The 18083-nt window shown below is 50.2% G+C and overlaps 7 protein-coding genes across 7 annotated transcripts; 3 read left to right on the top strand and 4 right to left on the bottom strand.

Moving 5' to 3' along the window:
- Positions 1-545: 545 nt before the first annotated feature.
- Positions 546-1565, top strand: N7481_011615 (peroxiredoxin; the record flags this gene model as incomplete). The annotated part of the gene is made up of 3 exons (XM_057270834.1): positions 546-571; positions 817-1140; positions 1226-1565. 3 exons carry the CDS (start codon positions 546-548, stop codon positions 1563-1565), a joined length of 690 nt encoding a protein of 229 aa, XP_057118008.1.
- Positions 1566-2537: 972 nt separating this feature from the next.
- N7481_011614 (putative bifunctional fatty acid transporter/acyl-CoA synthetase (FAT1)) lies at positions 2538-4674 on the bottom strand (the record flags this gene model as incomplete). Its single annotated transcript, XM_057270833.1, has 6 exons — positions 2538-2709; positions 2765-2914; positions 2970-3652; positions 3705-4117; positions 4174-4329; positions 4389-4674. 6 exons carry the CDS (start codon positions 4672-4674, stop codon positions 2538-2540), a joined length of 1860 nt encoding a protein of 619 aa, XP_057118007.1.
- Positions 4675-5609: 935 nt separating this feature from the next.
- Positions 5610-7191, top strand: N7481_011613 (putative peroxisomal 3-ketoacyl-coA thiolase (Kat1); the record flags this gene model as incomplete). The annotated part of the gene is made up of 6 exons (XM_057270832.1): positions 5610-5714; positions 5775-5870; positions 5930-6778; positions 6837-6901; positions 6974-7085; positions 7153-7191. The coding sequence occupies 6 exons, from the start codon at positions 5610-5612 to the stop codon at positions 7189-7191; spliced, it is 1266 nt and encodes a 421-aa protein (XP_057118006.1).
- Positions 7192-8552: 1361 nt separating this feature from the next.
- bgt2 (GPI-anchored beta-1,3-endoglucanase EglC) lies at positions 8553-10016 on the top strand (the record flags this gene model as incomplete). The annotated part of the gene is made up of 1 exon (XM_057270831.1): positions 8553-10016. The coding sequence occupies one exon, from the start codon at positions 8553-8555 to the stop codon at positions 10014-10016; it is 1464 nt and encodes a 487-aa protein (XP_057118005.1).
- Positions 10017-10363: 347 nt separating this feature from the next.
- N7481_011611 (protein kinase domain protein) lies at positions 10364-11430 on the bottom strand (the record flags this gene model as incomplete). Its single annotated transcript, XM_057270830.1, has 3 exons — positions 10364-10732; positions 10801-10990; positions 11069-11430. The coding sequence occupies 3 exons, from the start codon at positions 11428-11430 to the stop codon at positions 10364-10366; spliced, it is 921 nt and encodes a 306-aa protein (XP_057118004.1).
- Positions 11431-11665: 235 nt separating this feature from the next.
- On the bottom strand, positions 11666-13097 carry N7481_011610 (putative histidine acid phosphatase; the record flags this gene model as incomplete). The annotated part of the gene is made up of 2 exons (XM_057270829.1): positions 11666-12391; positions 12486-13097. 2 exons carry the CDS (start codon positions 13095-13097, stop codon positions 11666-11668), a joined length of 1338 nt encoding a protein of 445 aa, XP_057118003.1.
- Positions 13098-14099: 1002 nt separating this feature from the next.
- N7481_011609 (regulator of nonsense transcripts 2) lies at positions 14100-17935 on the bottom strand (the record flags this gene model as incomplete). Its single annotated transcript, XM_057270828.1, has 5 exons — positions 14100-14206; positions 14278-14419; positions 14483-17700; positions 17801-17845; positions 17911-17935. The coding sequence occupies 5 exons, from the start codon at positions 17933-17935 to the stop codon at positions 14100-14102; spliced, it is 3537 nt and encodes a 1178-aa protein (XP_057118002.1).
- Positions 17936-18083: the final 148 nt, after the last annotated feature.

Below are 18083 nucleotides of genomic sequence, written 5' to 3'. Positions count from 1 at the left end.
GCACGTCGTACGTATTACTTACTCCCAATGAAGGTGGGGAGAATAGTAAGCTATCCAGAAGGAGAAGGAAGGAATTTGGAAAGAAGGGAGAATTACCGCCAGCTATCCGATTTTCAGAGAAACAGGTTTTTTTTTTTTTTTTTTATGTGTTTTCTCCTTGACTAAATTCGAACTAGACTGTTTTTCTTTCCCTCGGGTGGGATGTATTGAAGAATATGAAATTTTTCAGGTTGAGAGAGTTTTTCCCCGTTGCGATCGACTCATTGTCTATCAAATGACCCAAGACCAAAGACCAACGATCTTAAAGCGGGGAAAAAGGAGTGCATGACGCGCAAAATATCAGTAAATAGATGATGGATGCTTAACCTGACCGCTTCCAGACTCTTCCATCGACCCCCTTTTACGGCTTTCCGATTCTCTCACTTGGTTATCTACTCCGCGTCCATTTATCATTGAATTTAATAGTAGACCTGCGGCTGTTTTGATTCTTCCACCAGGATTCTTTTGCCGGCTCGATCGCAAGTGGTTCCTTCCCCTCCCCCACGATGCAGGAAGGAACGAGGTCCACCCCGTAAGTCTCCTGAGAATCCTACTTCTTCTTTCCCAGTCGGCGGTCTGGTTTTGCTTTCTTTCCCAACCCCAAATGAACTACAAAAGGAAGAAATAAGGAGCAAAAGAAAAAAAAAAAAAAAAAAGCAAGATACTCGTTGCTCTTCCGTGCCTCCATTATTCTGGAGAGTCCCGTTCATCGATCTTGGCAACATCACCCCGGCCGTTCGTTCTGCATTCTGACTAACCCTTGCGTCGATCTGCTAGTCTCCGTCTTGGGTCGATTGCCCCCAACTTTCAAGCCGAAACTACCATCGGCCCTATCGACTTTCACGAGTGGGTCGGCAACAATTGGGCGATTCTCTTCTCCCACCCGGAGGATTACACCCCAGTCTGCACCACGGAGCTGGCCGCACTGGCCAAATACGAGCCCGAGTTCACCAAGCGCAACGTCAAGTTGATCGGTCTCTCTGCCAACGACATCGAGTCGCACGATGGCTGGATCAACGACATCGCCGAGATAGCCGGATGTGCCTTGACCTTCCCCGTCATTGGCGATAAGGACCGCCAGATCGCTTATGCCTATGATATGTCAGTGGATTTCCTTTCTCCTCTTTCCTGTCCCTCCACTACCCCAAGTACCCCACTTCCGTCATGAACTCACGTGTCCCAACAGGCTTGATCACCAAGATATTACCAATGTGGACGCTAGGGGAATCGCCTATACCATCCGGTCTGTATTCATTATCGACCCTAATAAGGTCATTCGCCTGATTCAATCCTACCCTGCCTCCACGGGCCGTAACACAGCCGAACTTCTCCGCGTACTCGACTCTTTGCTCGCTACTGACAAGCATTCCATCAATACCCCCGTCAACTGGGAGCCCGGTGATGATGTGGTTGTACCCTCCCACATCGCGGATGAGGATGCCAGGGCCCGGTTCCCTAACATGCAGGTGGTCAAGCCGTACCTGCGGTTCACCCCGTTGGCCAAGGAGAGTTTTTCCTCCATTTGAACTCCATGTCAGTAGAGCTCAAGCGTTTCTGTTTTTTTGATGTTGTGACTGCCAATCTCACCGAGAGAGGGGCAAGAAATCCAGCCTGCAAAGCAATTGTAATGCTAAATCCTGGTTTCGCAAAAGATGAGCCCTGGAGCTTGCTTCTTCTGACATGAAAGCTACACTACCATGCAGTTGCTGTATGGCTTGCTCATCTAGTACTCCATAACAAGTCGAAGATGGCGTTCTAAATCTTCCAGTGCGAATATTCCAGTGCGAGCTGAGAGCGAACAGTTCGTTTATTCGGGTTTTTTCTTGTGAGCCGCGAATTATACAGTAGACTACTCGTAGCTAGCTGTCTAGTCATAAACTTTTATCGCAATTCTGTTCCTATAAGGCAGAAGCTTCGTTGCGAGACTTTTCCGTATCACGGTGATGGGCTACTTACCGAATTGTTTCTCCAATCATTTTCAAGGTTGGAATGGAGTACTCAGGGTCGCTCAGGGTTGCTCAGGGTCGCTCAGGGAGCAGCTCAGGGCGGCGGGGGGGACTAACTCAGGTTGGGCTCCGGGAGCCGATCGCTTCCCGAGGCGGCAGTGTTATCGTCACCTTTAATACATTATAAGGTAGCTAATAGAGATAACTTATAAAATATCGTTATAGTTATAGAGAAAATATCCTCAGGCTTAATATTAGCCTATATAATGTTCAGGATAATTTAGAATAGAAGTATGTAAGCAAAACCTTATAATATCTAGTATCTGATCTATTTACTGGTATTTATACTGATATTAAAAGTACCTAGTATATAGTAGTCTAGTGCTAATAGTGGCAACAGCAGTACCTATAATTATAAAGGTATCCGATATCTAGTAATAATAACGAACGTCCCATTAACTCAATACATGCTATTTATCTATCACAAAGGTTTCTATATACAGTGGTGACACGATTGTATAATCTTCTAGGCCCCCATCTCACACCCCCATCTCACAGCTTCGCCTTGCCACTCTCGATGAATGACCAGCTGTTATCCTCGAGCTTCTCGTAATTAGTTCCGTTGAGCCAATATAGACTGTCCCCAGCAGATTCCTGGCTAGGGTTCCATCCCTTCTTCAAGAGATCGCCTTTAGCCTGCTTGAAAGTAACACCGGTTGAAACCCTGAAAGCGCCCTGTTAGCAAAATGATTCCGCTGGTCCGCTAATTCAAAACTCACTTTTCAATGAATCGCACAAGACGCGGGAAAGCATATGATGGCACACCACGCTTCTTCAGCTCAGGGTATAATTTCGAAGCAAGCTCGGCTTCAAAGGCAGGGGAATGTTCCTCAAGTGTGATACCTGCAGCGCCAGCCTGACCATCATATCTAGAAACAATCATTAGAAATCAGAAACCCAAACCCCCAAGGATTCATAACATACCCAGCAAGTTTGACGCCGTACACGACAGCATCATGAACGCCCTCAATACGACAAATATGGTCACGGATCTCTCCAGCACTGACATTCTCGCCCTTCCAGCGGAAAGTATCACCAACACGGTCCTGGAATCTGACCCACCCAGACTGATCCTGCACCACCAGATCACCCGTCCGCTGGAAAAGATCACCCTTTTGAAAAACATCCCGAAGAAGCTTCCCGTCGGTAGCATCTTGATTGTGCAAGTATTCCGTCAACAAGTCACGATCACGCACACGACCAATAGCCTCACCCTCCTCATCCAAACCAGCCCTCACGCAGAATCCAGTCTCAGGATCGCGGAACGGCATCTCCGTATCATTATCATACTTAACAATGAAGGTATCATCTTCCAAGAACCGACGAATGGGACCGGAAAATCCAACCTTTCCAGCGCCCCATACGCCAGGACCATGATTGTCGAATTTGGCCAATCCTTCCGTTGAGCGATAGAATTCGCGAATCTCATGCACGCCGAACCGGCTTTTGAATTTCTCCCAGATCTCGCCTCGTAGCCCGTTACCGCATGCTGCGATGCAGTTGTGGTCGCGGTCATAGGGGGATGGGGGAGTGGCGAGGAGGTATCGGCACAGTTCACCGATGTACAAGATGCGAGTGGCTCCGGAGTCATGGACATCTTTCCAGAACTGCGAGGCGGAGAATTTTCGTCTTAGACAGAGAGGTTCCGGCATTTCCTACCGAGTAGCATACGCCGGTGAAGAAGGCTGTGCCGTGGAATAGCGGCAGAGCTGAGTATGTGCGAAGCGGGTAGAATTTGGAAGCATCGTTGACGTCGGCGGAGAGAGGGTTGGAGGTGATTAGTGCCATCATGTTTCGAACAGCGCAGGCCTTGGGCTTGCCTGTTGTTCCGGATGTGTAGATCAAAGCTGTGAGATCCTTCGGTGTGCGCTTAGCTGGGGCTAGTCCGGCTGGTGAGAATTGTTGCAATTCGGTTTGCGTGATAAGCTCCACATCACCGCAGGAAACTCCCTCGAAGGAGGAAAAATGAAATGATAAGTGTGGTAGATCGGCGCAAACATGCTGCGCGATATCTGGGGTCGAGATAATCGACTTGGACCCAGAGACGTTGAGGCAGTGGATGAATGTGTCATCTGGGGCTATGTTAGTGTTTTTCAGGGAGCAGGGAGCTAGTGGTTAAGACACGTACCTCGCAGATTGGTGTTGATCATGGCAGCAACTGCACCAAGTTTGGACAATGCATACAGGGTCACGACCATCTCAGGCGAATTTGTCGTAAAAACTCCTACCATATCGCCATTCTTCACATCGCGTGCGTGTAGCAAGGCGGCAAATCGATCAACCACTAAAGAGAAATCAGGTTCTTGTGTTCATGAAAATGGAAGGGCTCATAACAGCACTTACGCTCTTTTAATTGGTTGTATGACCAGGTCTTGTGTTCAAACCAGAGCGCATCTGCAGTGCCCTGGCCTTCAACCTCAACGACTCGTTGGAGCATCTTGTAGATAGTGGGAGAGTCGCCCAGCTTGCCAATGCGCTCACCGAGGCGCTGCCCAAAGGCACGGTCATTCTTCAAGGCCGTCAAGTCGGTACCGATCGAGAGCTTTGCATTCAGATAGGCGCCGGCAGCAAGGGAAAAGGCGGTTCCCATCGCCACAGCGGGCGCGCCTACTTCCGACAGGATGTCCATTGTGAGAAGCTGCCTAGTGTTGGCAAGGGTACGTATTGTATTGTAGGTGATTGTTCAATTCTTCAGCTCTCCTTTCGCTGAGGAAAAGCGCAAGCCTCAAGGATTGTAATTGAGTGGCTTGTCTATGGTTGTTCAATTGTTCAAAGACAGAGAGAGATCTGGGGAACTTGAATTAAAAGAAAGCCCCCAGGTAGAAATCCAGACGGAAGCTGGGCTGGAGCGATCTGCCGTTCCTAGCGAGGTAACTACCTTGCTTTAGCTCGTCACTAGCAGAATCCGAGGTGGAGAGATTGTAAGCAACCTCCGTATCCTTATTCGTCTTCCCCGCAGGGCGACGGGTTTACCCCGGGTTTGCGGTTTGTGGTTGGGCGAATCAGTGGTAGTAACTTTGGTCAATTAAAATATTCAATACCCAATATTCAATATGAATATTAATATAATATATTCAGGGTTCGCATACTCAGAGAAAATACAGCTTAACATTGAACGTCAATTTAACAATCAATTGCCGACATCGGGTCGCCCTAACAACGAAGTCCCAACCAAAGCCGCGTATGAATACTGCATCTCAATACACCTCGGCCGTAATATTACCGGATTTTTACCAATGAGCAGCCCTGAATGTGGGCCGAGGATTAAACTGTGACGGTATGATACACACTTCCAGCATCGGAGTCGGCACTTCTCTTCGGCTTCCCACGATGTTTTACGATGTTTCCAATGCTCAAATGCTCCCCAGTTCGGCCCAGCTGGTTTCGGTCCGAAATGTGTGCACTTCACAGGTCAAATGAGCCGCGGTTCATTTGCCCCGCGTTTCTGCATTTCTGCGACCCCGGACAATATTAAGACCTGCCCTAGTCTCCTTTCCCAAAAAAAAGAAATAGCTTCCGTCTCTACAACTCTCCCACTCTCCAACCCTCCCATCACATCACATCATGTCTTCACCACAACAACGACTGTCCTCTGTCGCAAACCAGCTGTCTCCCCCCGGGACATCGGCTGCGAAGCAACGGATTTTGGCTAAGAATGCCGATGACGTGGTATGTATTATTATGGATTTTCCGCCATCGGTGAATTAATATTAATCGCTTCTCATACAGGTGATCACCTATCTCGCCCGGACACCGCTCACCAAAGCTCGCAAGGGCGGATTGAAGGATACCACCATCGATAACCTGCTGATCTCACTGCTCACGGTAAGTTTGTATGCAATGGGCAAGCCACTTTCATTCATTCTAACATTGTTATAAAATAGACCGTGCGCGAAAAGTCCAACGTTGACCCCAACCTCATCGAAGATGTCTGCGTGGGTAACTGCCTTGCCCCCGGCGCCGCATACCTCGCCCGTTCCGCCGTTCTGGCCGCTGGGTATCCCGCGACTGCTGCCACCTCCGTGACCAACCGCTTCTGCTCCTCGGGCCTGCTGGCTATCCAGAATATCGCCAACCAGATCACCTCCGGCTCCATCGATGTGGGTATCGCCGTCGGCGCAGAGAGCATGAGCACCAATTCCGACGGTGGCTCTCCCGAAATGGCCGAGCGCATCAACAAGCACCCGCTCGCATCGCAGAACTACCAGCCCATGGGGTGGACCTCGGAGAACGTGGCGGGAGACTTTAACATCTCGCGCGAGCAGCACGATCAGTTCGCGGCCAAGAGCTATCAAAAGGCCGAGCACGCGCAGAAAGCGGGCTGGTTCAATGACGAGATCATTCCCATCGCGACTCAGATCAAGGATCCCAAGACGGGCGAGGTCAAGGATGTAGTTGTGGATCGGGATGATGGTATTCGCTATGGCACGACTGCCGAGAGCCTCGGCAAGATTCGCGCTGCTTTCCCGCAATGGAAGCCCAGCGCAACGACTGGCGGTAATGCCAGTCAGATCACCGATGGTGCTGCGGCTCTGGTCCTGATGAAGCGCTCCAAGGCGCAGCAGCTGGGTCTGCCCATTATTGGCAAGTTCTGTGGTGCCACTGTTGCGGGCCTGGAACCGCGCATCATGGGTATCGGTCCTTCTATTGCCATTCCCAAGATTTTGGGCAAGTTTGGCCTGAACAAGGATGAGATTGATATCTTTGAGATCAATGAGGCTTTCGCCTCGATGGTATGTGCTCGTCTATTTTAGGTTAAGATCGCCGCGGTCTTTCTAACTTATGTCGCAGGGTGTTTATTGTGTTGGCAAATTGGGTCTGGACGAGTCCAAGGTGAACCCGCGTGGAGGTGCCATGTAAGCGAACCCGAACCCCCTATTCAATGGACAATGGCACTGTTACGGAAAACTAATCTAATTTTTCTCCAGTGCTTTCGGTCATCCTCTCGGTGCAACCGGCGCCCGCCAGGTCGTCACTGCGCTGGCCGAGTTGCGTCGCCAGGACAAGCGTATCGCGGTGACATCGATGTGTGTTGGAACCGTAAGTGAAAGCAAAGACATTGTCCCCACCATCTCCGGATTTAGACTAACCGATCTTTTCGCCCCAGGGTATGGGAATGGCCGGTATCTTCGTCTCCGAGCATTAGGTTTCGGAGCCGAACATGACCTGTTTGATTGTATTGTATATACCATTGCTCACAAAGAACTTGAACATGATTATTTGAATGCATTTGAGATCTGGAGAATATCCATCGAATTTCTTAGTAGTTGACATGATGTCGAGTCCATCTTCACTCTGTACTCGTGTAGGTATAGCTGAATTAAAGTAGTGAAGATCGCGCCCGGGGCCGTTCGTTTGCATATCTACCTACTCCTACTCCGTAGTATGTAGTATTAGAAACCTTAAACAAAGAATAAACCCTTTGTTCGATACTACTGCGGAGTACTCCATGCGATTCCAGTTGAAAGAATTGAGTTTTGTCCGTTTTCGTCGCCACGATGCCTCAAATATGAGGTGTCCAAAGGTGTCCAAGGTGTCCACCCGAATCGACACGATCGTCACCCAACAGCGCCGATCCCCGCTAGCGACGTGCACACACATCATTTATGTTCTATTTACAGCCGGAATACAGAGAAATTACCCCTTGAACAGTTCACAAGTTGGCCCAGAGCAAGACATTAATTTCCCCATTTCTCTTCTCCCTCCCCTCCCCCCTGCATCAGTCAGGATCGGACTCCTCCGTGCCGAGACTCCGCCTTCGGGACGACCGGGCGATTGGGTTATGGCAAAAGGCGAACTTGTAAACCCCAAGACTTTACCAAACTCCCGCAGGCCAGGGTTCATTGTTTGAATTGGGGGTTATTCCACGGTGCAGACATCATTGGATCGTTCCAATGATGGCATTTCATTATGACAGAAAAATGGGACTGCAGCCAGGAAGGAGAAGACATCCGGGGGACCGGCAAATGGGGCAAGCCACAGACATAAACTGCGTCGTCTGCAGGCACCGACATGTGGATTAGGATCCACTTTCTGTTCTCTGCCCAGTTTAGGGAAGGGCAAAGAAGAAGGAGAGACAAGACCATTGGCACATCGATGTATTTTTGGCATCGAGTCTTGATGGGTGACCAATCGGGAGAGACAAAAGACTTCAACAAGCAAACGTGTCGTGCTCCACTGTGGTTCCACCCGGTGGCGGCGTTCTAGACTTTCCATGCCATTCCTTTGGCATTTGCTGTGTGATGCTGTGTGCTGCTGGTTGCAGGTGGCTAGGCCCTGTTCTGCTTGCGCTATTTCTCCATTCTTTTCCCCGTTTTCATCCTTTCTCTCTTCTCTTCTCTTCTCTTCTCTCTCTGTTACATCTTCAAAATTATCATCAACCTCGAGGAATCCTTCTTTTATTCCTCTTTCTTTCACGTCCTTCTTTGACTTCAGATCTTCTCTGATTTCTTTCCTATATACTATCTCTCTCACGTCACATATAGACATTCGCTTGCCACTTTCATAATGCAGATGATTCAACTTCTTGCCCTCGCCCTCTCCGTGGCGTCGGTCGATGCCGTCTCCAAGGGCTTCAACTATGGTGCCACCAAGGCCGACGGCAGCAGCAAGTATCAGGCCGACTTCCAGAAGGATTTCGCCGCCGCCAAGGCCCTCGTCGGCCAGTCCGGCTTCACCAGTGCCCGTCTCTACACCATGATCCAGGGCGGTACCACCAACACCCCCATTGAGGCTATCCCCGCCGCCATTGAGGAGAAGACCGAGTTGCTTCTCGGTCTCTGGGCCTCCGGAGGCAACATGGCCAACGAGATCGCCGCTCTCAAGGCCGCCATCAGCCAGTACGGTGATGACTTCGCCAAGCTGGTCGTCGGTATCTCCGTCGGTTCGGAGGATATGTACCGTAACTCGGTCACTGGCTCCAAGTCCAACGCCGGCCCCGGCGTCGAGCCCGAGGAGCTCGTCTCCTACATCAAGGAAGTTCGCTCCACCATCGCTGGCACCGGCCTGAGCGACGCTTCCCTCGGTCACGTCGACACCTGGGATTCCTGGACCAACTCCTCCAACTCCGATGTCGTCAACCACCTCGACTGGCTCGGTTTCGACGGATACCCTTACTACCAGCTCACCATGGAGAACGGCATCGAGAACGCCAAGGCCCTCTTCGATGACTCCGTTGAGAAGACCAAGTCCGCTGCCAATGGCAAGGAGGTCTGGATTACCGAGACTGGTTGGCCCGTCAGCGGTCCCCAGGAGGGCGATGCTACTGCCTCTGCCGCCAATGCTCAGAAGTACTGGGATGAGGTTGGCTGCCCTCTCTTCGGTAACACCAACACCTGGTGGTACATGCTCGAGGATGAGGGTGCTAGCCCCAGCTTCGGCGTCGTCAAGGGCGACCTGAGCACTCCTCAATTCGACCTGTCCTGTAACTCCAGCTCCTCCAGCACTACCTCCAGCTCCGCCGCTGGCTCTTCCTCCACTGGTCTCTCCAACAAGGGCTCCACCGGCTCTGGCTCAGGCTCTAACTCTGGCTCTGGCTCTGGTTCCTCCAGCTCTGATGCCTCCAGCTCTGGTGCCTCCAGCTCCGGCTCCTCCAGCTCCTCCGGTGCTTCTGGATCTTCTGGCTCCGGCTCCGGCGCCAGCTCCAGCTCTGCCTCTGCTCCTGTCGTGAGCTCCAAGCCCACCTCCGTCCCCGGCCGTAACGGCACCCACGCCTCCAGCTTCGCCTCCGGCAGCCGCACCTCCACCCCTCTGACCTCCGCCACTGGCTCCGGCTCTTCTGGCTCCGGCTCTGGCTCTGGCTCTGGCTCTGGCTCCGGCACCTCTGGATCTGGCTCTGGTTCTTCCAGCTCCGGCTCCAGCTCCGGCGCTGCTGCCTCCGCCTCCTCCACCTTCAACGCTGCTGCCCGCACTGGCTCCGGCTCCACCTTCGGCGCCATCGTCGCCGCTGCCGTTCTCGCCATTGCTGTCTAAAAACGTCTCTTCTGGTGTTGAGGAGTGATGGATTAAATTGGGATTGGATTCGGGATGTCAAGTTTGATTAGATTGTGTTGGAATTCGATTCGTACTTCCGGAGGCGGATGGATTGTTGTCTTCATGTGAATATTTATCTCTTCTCACATTCGTTTAGCCTGTATACCTTTTAAAGAAATAAATTTCACTCCGGATAATTTTATTATTTTTTGTTCTGACGTAAATGCGTAGATATCTATGGATTTCTGCTAGCTTTATTGGAATTATATTATAACCCGTGGACTTTTGAGAGTCCTTCCCAAGCCCTGAGGCCGTGCTGTTCGGTCCACCGATCGAAGCATGGGAGATCATTGACCGTCGGGGTGGAGCCAGAGGCCTTCGGAAAGTCGAGATATTGCTCCTGATAAACCCATCCGTGATTGGCAATTGTCTTCCATTAAACACTCGGCAACCTGCTTCAAAGAATTCGCGACTGGGTCATCTCTCACACTGACATGCGATCCGATCCAAGAGAGAAGTTTTCCATATGCCCAAACGTCATTCGATCGACGTTTTTCAAACGAAAGATCAAAAGGCGACGACACCTCGCCTTGAATTTCCGGTGAGCACCATTCGTGGGTTATCCCGCTAATGCCGCTGATGTCGATGATAACTGCATTTCCGCCACTGTCAATGACGATATTCGAAGGTTTGATGTCCATGTGGGTTTTCTTTGCCTCGTGGAAGCAATTCAGCGCCGATCAGGTTTGAAGGGGCCATTTTTTCCATGGATACTCTGAAATACGATTTTCTGAAGAATCTCCTGCAAAGATCCTCCTGGATATGCTCTGAGGAGAATCCCAGTCACAACTAGCAGTCCATTGCTAGCTCTTGATATCATATAAGGGTTTGTAGATACGGCAACCCCCTCTGCCTGCACAATGCCGGGTACGTCTGCAAAGTATTCGAGATTCTCCAGTTCCTTTCGGATCCCCCTTTTTTGGGAAGATTATCGAAAGACAGTGGTGTTACGGGGATGGTAAAGAGGACGATTAACTACCTTGAGGATATACTGTAACCCAAGGTTGTTGTATACTCGAAATACTCCATCTGAGATTTCCGAATCCCGGCTCAGCTCTTTGTCGTTAATCTTCCGAAAAAAAGGGTATTCGGTGGAAGCAGGATAGACAACACGAAGCGGATCTTCCCGAATCTTGTATTTCAGCGATATGTTGAGATCTTCGATCGTGCCAGAGGTGCCAACTAATCCGATCTCCAGATTTGTAGCTGTTCCTGCTGTATCTTTTTCCAGTATAACCTCAGTCACGGTGTCGGGGAGGAGGGGCAGCGGCTCATAGTTGATTCGCCTAACAAACTCTTGGAAAAATAGGCGGCGTTGACGCTTCGACGCTTGAGGCCTGCTCAATTTGGTCATTTTCGAAGAGGTTAGCGATTGTACCAATCAGAGTCACTTTTATCCACGGACTCAATTGCTTAAATCTTGGTTATTATCCAATACGACTTTGTTATCGGATATTCAATATGTTAATGCATCGATGGATCAATCAAAATAATTATCTGGTCTATTTCATTTTGGCAGAATCGCTTTGTTCCCAAAAGCCCTTGCCTGTAAATGAAGCTTTTTAGTCTTGTCTCGCACAACTCCCGCCTTATACTTCGTAAAGGGTCAAAGATGTGGGGTAGTCACTGTCACCACTACCACATGCCTCATTATAACCCACAGTCGACTCAAGCTTTTCCTTGACGAAATCATGGAAATTGTCTTGCGAGCAACTGCCACCTGGCCCATCTCGACAATCCACCAACGGCTGAGGGCCGGCATTATTCAAGATTCGATAGTAATCTCCCTCATCGTATCCGTAGCTCTCGCACGACATCTTCTCGATGGCAATATTTGTCAAAAACGGGAGTATCTCACTACTCTTCCAGGCACGATTGTAGTTGATTCTATCCTCCGGCATAGTTCCATTCACATTATTCGCACCGCTGTAGGCACTATTATTGTAAAGTCCCAACGCAGTAAGGACCATGGGCGGGACTTCACGGTGAGTAAACGAAACGTATAGCTCCTGTGACAGGGACTCATCACGTAACGCCGCGAAACTGGCATTCACCCAGGGCAAGCCGAGAGTTGAAGATAACTCCCGACCGTAACCAGCGTTGTGGAAATACATCATGTCGTTTGCGTATTCGTAGCCCAACCACTCATCCGGCGAGAAGAGTTTCAAGGAGCAGAATGGTGAAGACCCTCGGATAACGGTTTCGTAGCCGCAAAGCTCAAACATGCCGGTGATATCATTTTGCGTAAAGTTGAATGAAGGCGCTTCCGCGTTCAAGCGAGCAATTATAGGCTTTGTGTACACTTTCCCGAAGGCCTGTCTGTTGGTCAATATACGATGCTGCCAGTGGTTGTCGTGCCAAGGTGGAAGAAAATGAAAGAGCAGAGCAATTAATATAACTAGTACATACCGAGGATTGATCAGAACCGTATGAAGAGCTATAAGCCGAACAACCCTTATACGGCGTCAAAGAATCCGCGCCCGCCTTTTCGCTTTCCTCGACTTGAGTCAAGTTGATCGATTTCGTGTGGTTATTCGTGAAGCCCGTAATGAAACCCTCTGCGCTCTTCGCCGTTCTTTCCGCAGTCGAAGACCAGATTCTCGCGGGCGCCTTTAGATGCGCATATCTCTTGTGAAGGGTCGCTCCTAGCGACCGCGCTTCTTGAAGTCCAAAATTCGTAAGTTTTTCCAGATGGTGCTCTTCAGCAGGTGCCGTCCAGTTAGACAGGAATGCGAGTGTCTTGGTTGACTGCCAGTGGTGCTTCGATGTATTTTGCAGCTTTTTCACAAACGGTTCGATGTAAGTTTCGTATTCGAAATCATTTGGGTAGATCGCCGCGTGGCGCACAAGATATGCTGCTCGAGTGACATTACAACCCTGCGGGGGTGATGGTTGGAGTGGGGGGTTATGAGGAGTGAAGTAAGGCGCAGTTCCTGCTGAGTGATCTAGGGGGTTGAAGTGATAAGAAGAGGATAGAACAGGTGTGGCAAGTAGTGCCAAGAGTAAAGGTGGGAGGTACATCTTTCGCTGTTATCCAAAAGTGCTGCTACCCTAGTACAGAGGATTTTTGCTTGATAAGGCTGATTATTTTATACTAGCATTTATTTAAAATGATCTTCATCTTTCCAAGGATTTCAAGAAGGCCCACGTCAAACCCAATTGCTATGTCATTTCTTTTGTCATGGTTGCTAAGTACAAAAACAGGGAAACAGGGTTAAGGCGCGTTGACGTAAGTCAAGGTGGAGTGAGTGCCAAGAAGGATCAACAGCATCCGACCTGAGGTTCCAAGGTTGTCAATATTAGTGTGCTTGCTCGTATCAAGAAAATGGATTGCAGTATTACTTTTACTAGTTAGTATCTGCCAGTGTCCTATCAAGCATAGACTTGGCGTTAAAATACTAGATATCATGGAAATATTTCGACCTGGTCATAAGTACTAGCAGCCATAAGGAGTGATATTGATCTTCTAAGCTAAAAGAAGTCCATTGGCAAAAACATAAACATCATATCATCATACTGATTCAGATCCTTTCATCTTCCACCCTCGGACCTTAATCTTCATGCCTAGTGTCACCCCCGCCCATCACCAATTTCAATTTCGATACCGACGCGACCTCAAAAGGCATAAATAACTCCTACAGGCTCGACTCGTCAGACTTTACTAGTACTAGTACGAGGAGGGAGGGTGTGGGTAAACAGAGCATCCACATGAGGCCAATATGCCTTGGCCATCCAGCGCAAGCTTGCCCATCCACGACGGCAAGAATAAAGGCGTTTCGGCGAGGTGGAAATCAAATTCTCACATCAACCATGTCTCAACTCTGTCAATGCAGGATCGTTGCATCTGAGCCAAATTGAGTCGTAGACGAACAAATTAGTTGTGGCAGATTGCCCTTCTTGTCTTTGTTTGCTGGGTGTGGCTCTTTTTATCCTGGCAGATAAAATAATGCCCTTTGTAGAGAGAGGAGGAAATTTGTAAGGCTGAGTCCCCATGTGAAAAGTGGACGTTATACCAAACACATATTACCAGTTGACATCGCTGAGCTGAAGTTTGCGAGAGCGGAAGGCATTTCGGGCTCCAGTGGACTTTTCGATGCGCTGGTTTGCTGGGATACGTTTTTCAAAATCGGCTGGATTGGCTTGTTAGGTCTGGTCCTGGCTTTTGGTTTTGGTTTTTGGAAGAATGATAGATCAATCTTACTCTCTGCAGTCTCGCTCTCATTTGATGCCTCGTAGTTCAAAACCAGGTTCTTGATGCGTTGCTGCTCCTCTCGATCGGCCTGCTGCTGGGTCCGCATGGCGACAGCAAAGCTGGAGTCGGACGGGAGGTCGATGGTGCGAGTCTGCTATTATTAGTATCGTAAATACACAGCTCCCCCATATAGGTTTTTACAAGGGTGTCTTACCTGTTGCTTATTGCCCTTCTTTGTCATCAAAGAGAATGCCATGGTCTTGGGCGGAGCGACAGGCTCAGGCACCTCCATTTCACCAGGGAAATCGGCAGGGACATTCTCTCGAGCGGGTCTCTTCATTGGCAGCGGGATATCGAAGATGGCCTTGCGTTCGAAACGTCTCGAGTCCGCACTCTCAATCATCATCTTCTCATATTCGCGATCGAATTCAGCCTCGACTTCTGGGTCGCGTTCTTCCTCCTGTCGCGTGACGATAATCTGTTCATCTTCCGATTCACTGTCATCATCTGCCTCCGGGTTAGGCCCAGAGACCTCTTCAGCCTCATCGCTAGATTCCTGCTCGTCTTCGATGTCGGGAATCGCATCTTCCTCGAGACCTTCGTCAGAAGAGCTGCTCTCTGCAGCATCTTCCTCCTCGTCTGCTTCGATGGGCCGTTCAGAGTCCGGCATGTTGTAGTTCTGGGCAACGGCCTCGCTGAAAATTCGGGTTGCTTCATCGGGGTCCGATGTTAGCTTCCACTGTGGGCGCAGGGCGGAGTAGGTATCTTGGACAAGGAAGTCGATATCCATGGGCATGGGGTCTTTAGTACAAATGTAGTACTGGAAGAAGCTAAGGAAGAAGTCTAGCTTCTTCTTCGCTGAGCCTCGGTCGAAGCAGTGACCACAAGTATCAAGGAGTGTACAAGCAAGACGAAGTCGGAAATAATCATCTGGGAGGTCCAGCATGACGATCCTCCCGGGGATGGGAGTGCCACCTTCATGACCAAAGGTCACAATGCGGTACAATGTATCGAAGACGACGGGGGAGTCGATCATCTTGTAATTGTACAGTTCACCCAGGTACTTGACCTCGGCGATACGCTTCTGGTTGAACTTGAAGTCATTCTGCTCCAGGCCGAGCGTGATCTGTTCCAGGACGTTGTCAACCACACCAATGACGAAGTCTTGGTGGTATCGATACATGGCGCCGACAAGAATTGCCAAAAGGTGAATGCTGCCATATTTGACCTTGACGGGCTTGCTGAATACGCGTTCTAGAATGTCAACAACCTCTTGCTCCTCCCAATGCAGCTTTCGAATCGCCTTCAAGATCTTAGTGTAGTTGCGCTTGTTCATGTCCAGGTAGATCAGCCGGCGAATGTACTGCTCCATTGGAGTCCGATCTTTCTGCTGGATTGCAGGGCGTGGGGGCGGGTCTACATAGTAGATTGCATTCTCAATCACCATGCGTTCCTGCTGACCAATATGTTGAACGGTCTTCTTTCGACCCAGGGTTTCGAGAAAAGAAGCCATACGGGGCGAAGTCTCGGGGTTGCGGAGGAGATAACGACCACAGTTTTCGAGCAGGTTTCCAATGATCTCGATGTTCATACGGGAGAATTCGTCGAGCGAGACTTTGAAGCAGTGGAAGATAATGTGCTCAGGCACCACACCAAACTTGGTCAACTCGGCGAGATATCGTACATTGCTCATGCGCACTTGTCCAAGGAACTCCTTAGACTTTCTCCGCTGTAGACTTCGGAATTCCTCATCAAGATAGGTCGTCAGGCCCTGTGGGATATCTGGAAGGTACTGTCCAAGGGTAGCCACCAGACGCGAGTAGAGAGGCAGAAGATCAACCCGGCCCTTAGGAATGTCCGAGACAGCCTTGACGAGCCTATTGCGGGACGCCTTGGAATTGACGAAGCAAAAGTCCAAGGCAAATTGGTCGACCTGGTCCTTGTTCTGCAGATCGGGGAGTTTTCCAAGTAGAGCATCGACTTGCGCACCGACAGTTTTACTAGCAATGGCGGTGGATTGGTCGTCAGCTTCAGCTGCAGCCTTTTCCTCGGCCGTCTCGATCTTCTCTGAAGGCGATTCGGCTGCATTGTCCCCATCTGCTTTCTTCTTGCCAGCCTCGTCGCCCTCGGTCTTCTTTTTCTTGCCGTCCTCCAGAAGCACAGCAGGAACCTTGCCTTTTAAGTCAACCAGATTTTCATAGAAACGTCTCTCCTCTTCATCTTCCCAGATACCTGCACCATCACCTTGGCCACGAAGGTAATCAGTAGTCTTCACCAAACCAATGCCTCCGCTCGCAGAAGCATCGGCGGGCTCCTTCTCGACCAGATCTGGCATTTCAGCACCGAGGGCCTCGCAGAGTACCTGGGTATTCGCAACAAGCTTATCGAGCGTCTTGGTCTGCTTCTCGAAATTCGACTGGCGGTCTTCGAAGATCTCGCCACTCTTCACATAAGCTTCAGCATTGCGACGACTCTGATTCGACAAAGCCTTCTGATCCCGTACAACATGCGCTTTAACATCATCCAGGTATCGGGTCAAAATATTCTTGAACCGTAATTGCATCTTCTCTGGCGTCAACGGCGGGTCCGCATCCAGAGCAGCAGTAGCAGCAGTAGCATCCGAACCCCCAGCATTCCCATTCTCAGTGGCCGGAGTCGTTGTCGTAGTCGTCGTCACCCCATCAACCTCCACCGTCTTCCTGCCCTCATCGGCCAACTTAGCACCAAGAATATCCCAACTAAAGCTCTTAACAAAGAGCACTGCAAGTGGCAAATTCGTATGCTCCCGATCATGACCCAAAAGATCCTTCAGTACTTCTAGAGGAAACGGCTCCGCCTTCTCGGGATCTCGCGTCGTGGAGGACGGAAACTTCTGCTTTAGCACGGGCTGTTCGGCGGAGGAAGAGGAAATCTTCGCAGGGTCCCCAGTGCCACCACCAGTATCACCAGCACCACCACTACCCTTGAGACCCAAGTCATCAGGACGTTCGACATCATCCAGCGTCCGAAGAACACCAACCAGCCATAATTCCGTGACAACGCGCAAAAGTACCCGATGGCGCGCTAAACGATCTTTCTCCTCGCGCTCGCGGAATTCCTGACTCAGTTGCTTGATCTGGGCTTTATCCGGGGACGTTAGGCCGCGGCCGAGAAGCCAGCCGATGTAGCGGGTGAACTCAGCAGGGCCAAAGCGCTGATGGAGGGCGGCGACGATCTCGACTCCGACGGCGATTTCACCGGGCGTTTTCAACTTGCTGAGGCCCTCATAGCAAGCGGAGATTATCTCGGATAGATACTTGTGTAGCGAGAGGGTGCGGATATCTGAAAGGAAGGTTGATAGGGCGGATGCACTGATTCCGGTTCGGAGACGCTTGATGAAGGCGGTATTTTTCTTTAGGGCTGAGTCGAGGGATTTGCTAACGGGGAAGACATCTATTATGGAGGCAAGGGTAACCTGGGTTAGATAGAGGAACTTGACTTGGCTGGAAGGGGAGGAGGGGTGAGGGAGGGAGGGAGGAAGCATTATTCGTACCAGTTTCGCCTGCCCAAGCTCTCTCGTTCAAATCGCGGAGTTCTCCTGTAGTGAGAAAAGTGTCAGTAGGTCCTGGGGAGAAGTGTCGTAGCTATGCAGGTAGCGCATACTTTTCTTTTGGCGATCCATGGCCATGTGTGCGTTCGTTCACGGATCGATTCAGTGTGATCCTCTCAGAACGTCTGGGGGGGGGAGTCGCAGTGATTTGGACACCACATTGAGGAAACGAGGGGAAATATGGAGGAAAGGAAAGAAGAGTCACCTTCTCCTTGGAATGGGGCAA

Source organism: Penicillium waksmanii, assembly GCF_028829765.1.
Source record: "Penicillium waksmanii strain IBT 27052 chromosome Unknown utg000009l:1.0-4314994.0:1.0-4318279.0, whole genome shotgun sequence".
Classification (NCBI taxonomy): domain Eukaryota; kingdom Fungi; phylum Ascomycota; class Eurotiomycetes; order Eurotiales; family Aspergillaceae; genus Penicillium; species Penicillium waksmanii.
This window is presented reverse-complemented; position numbering and strand designations above follow the sequence as displayed.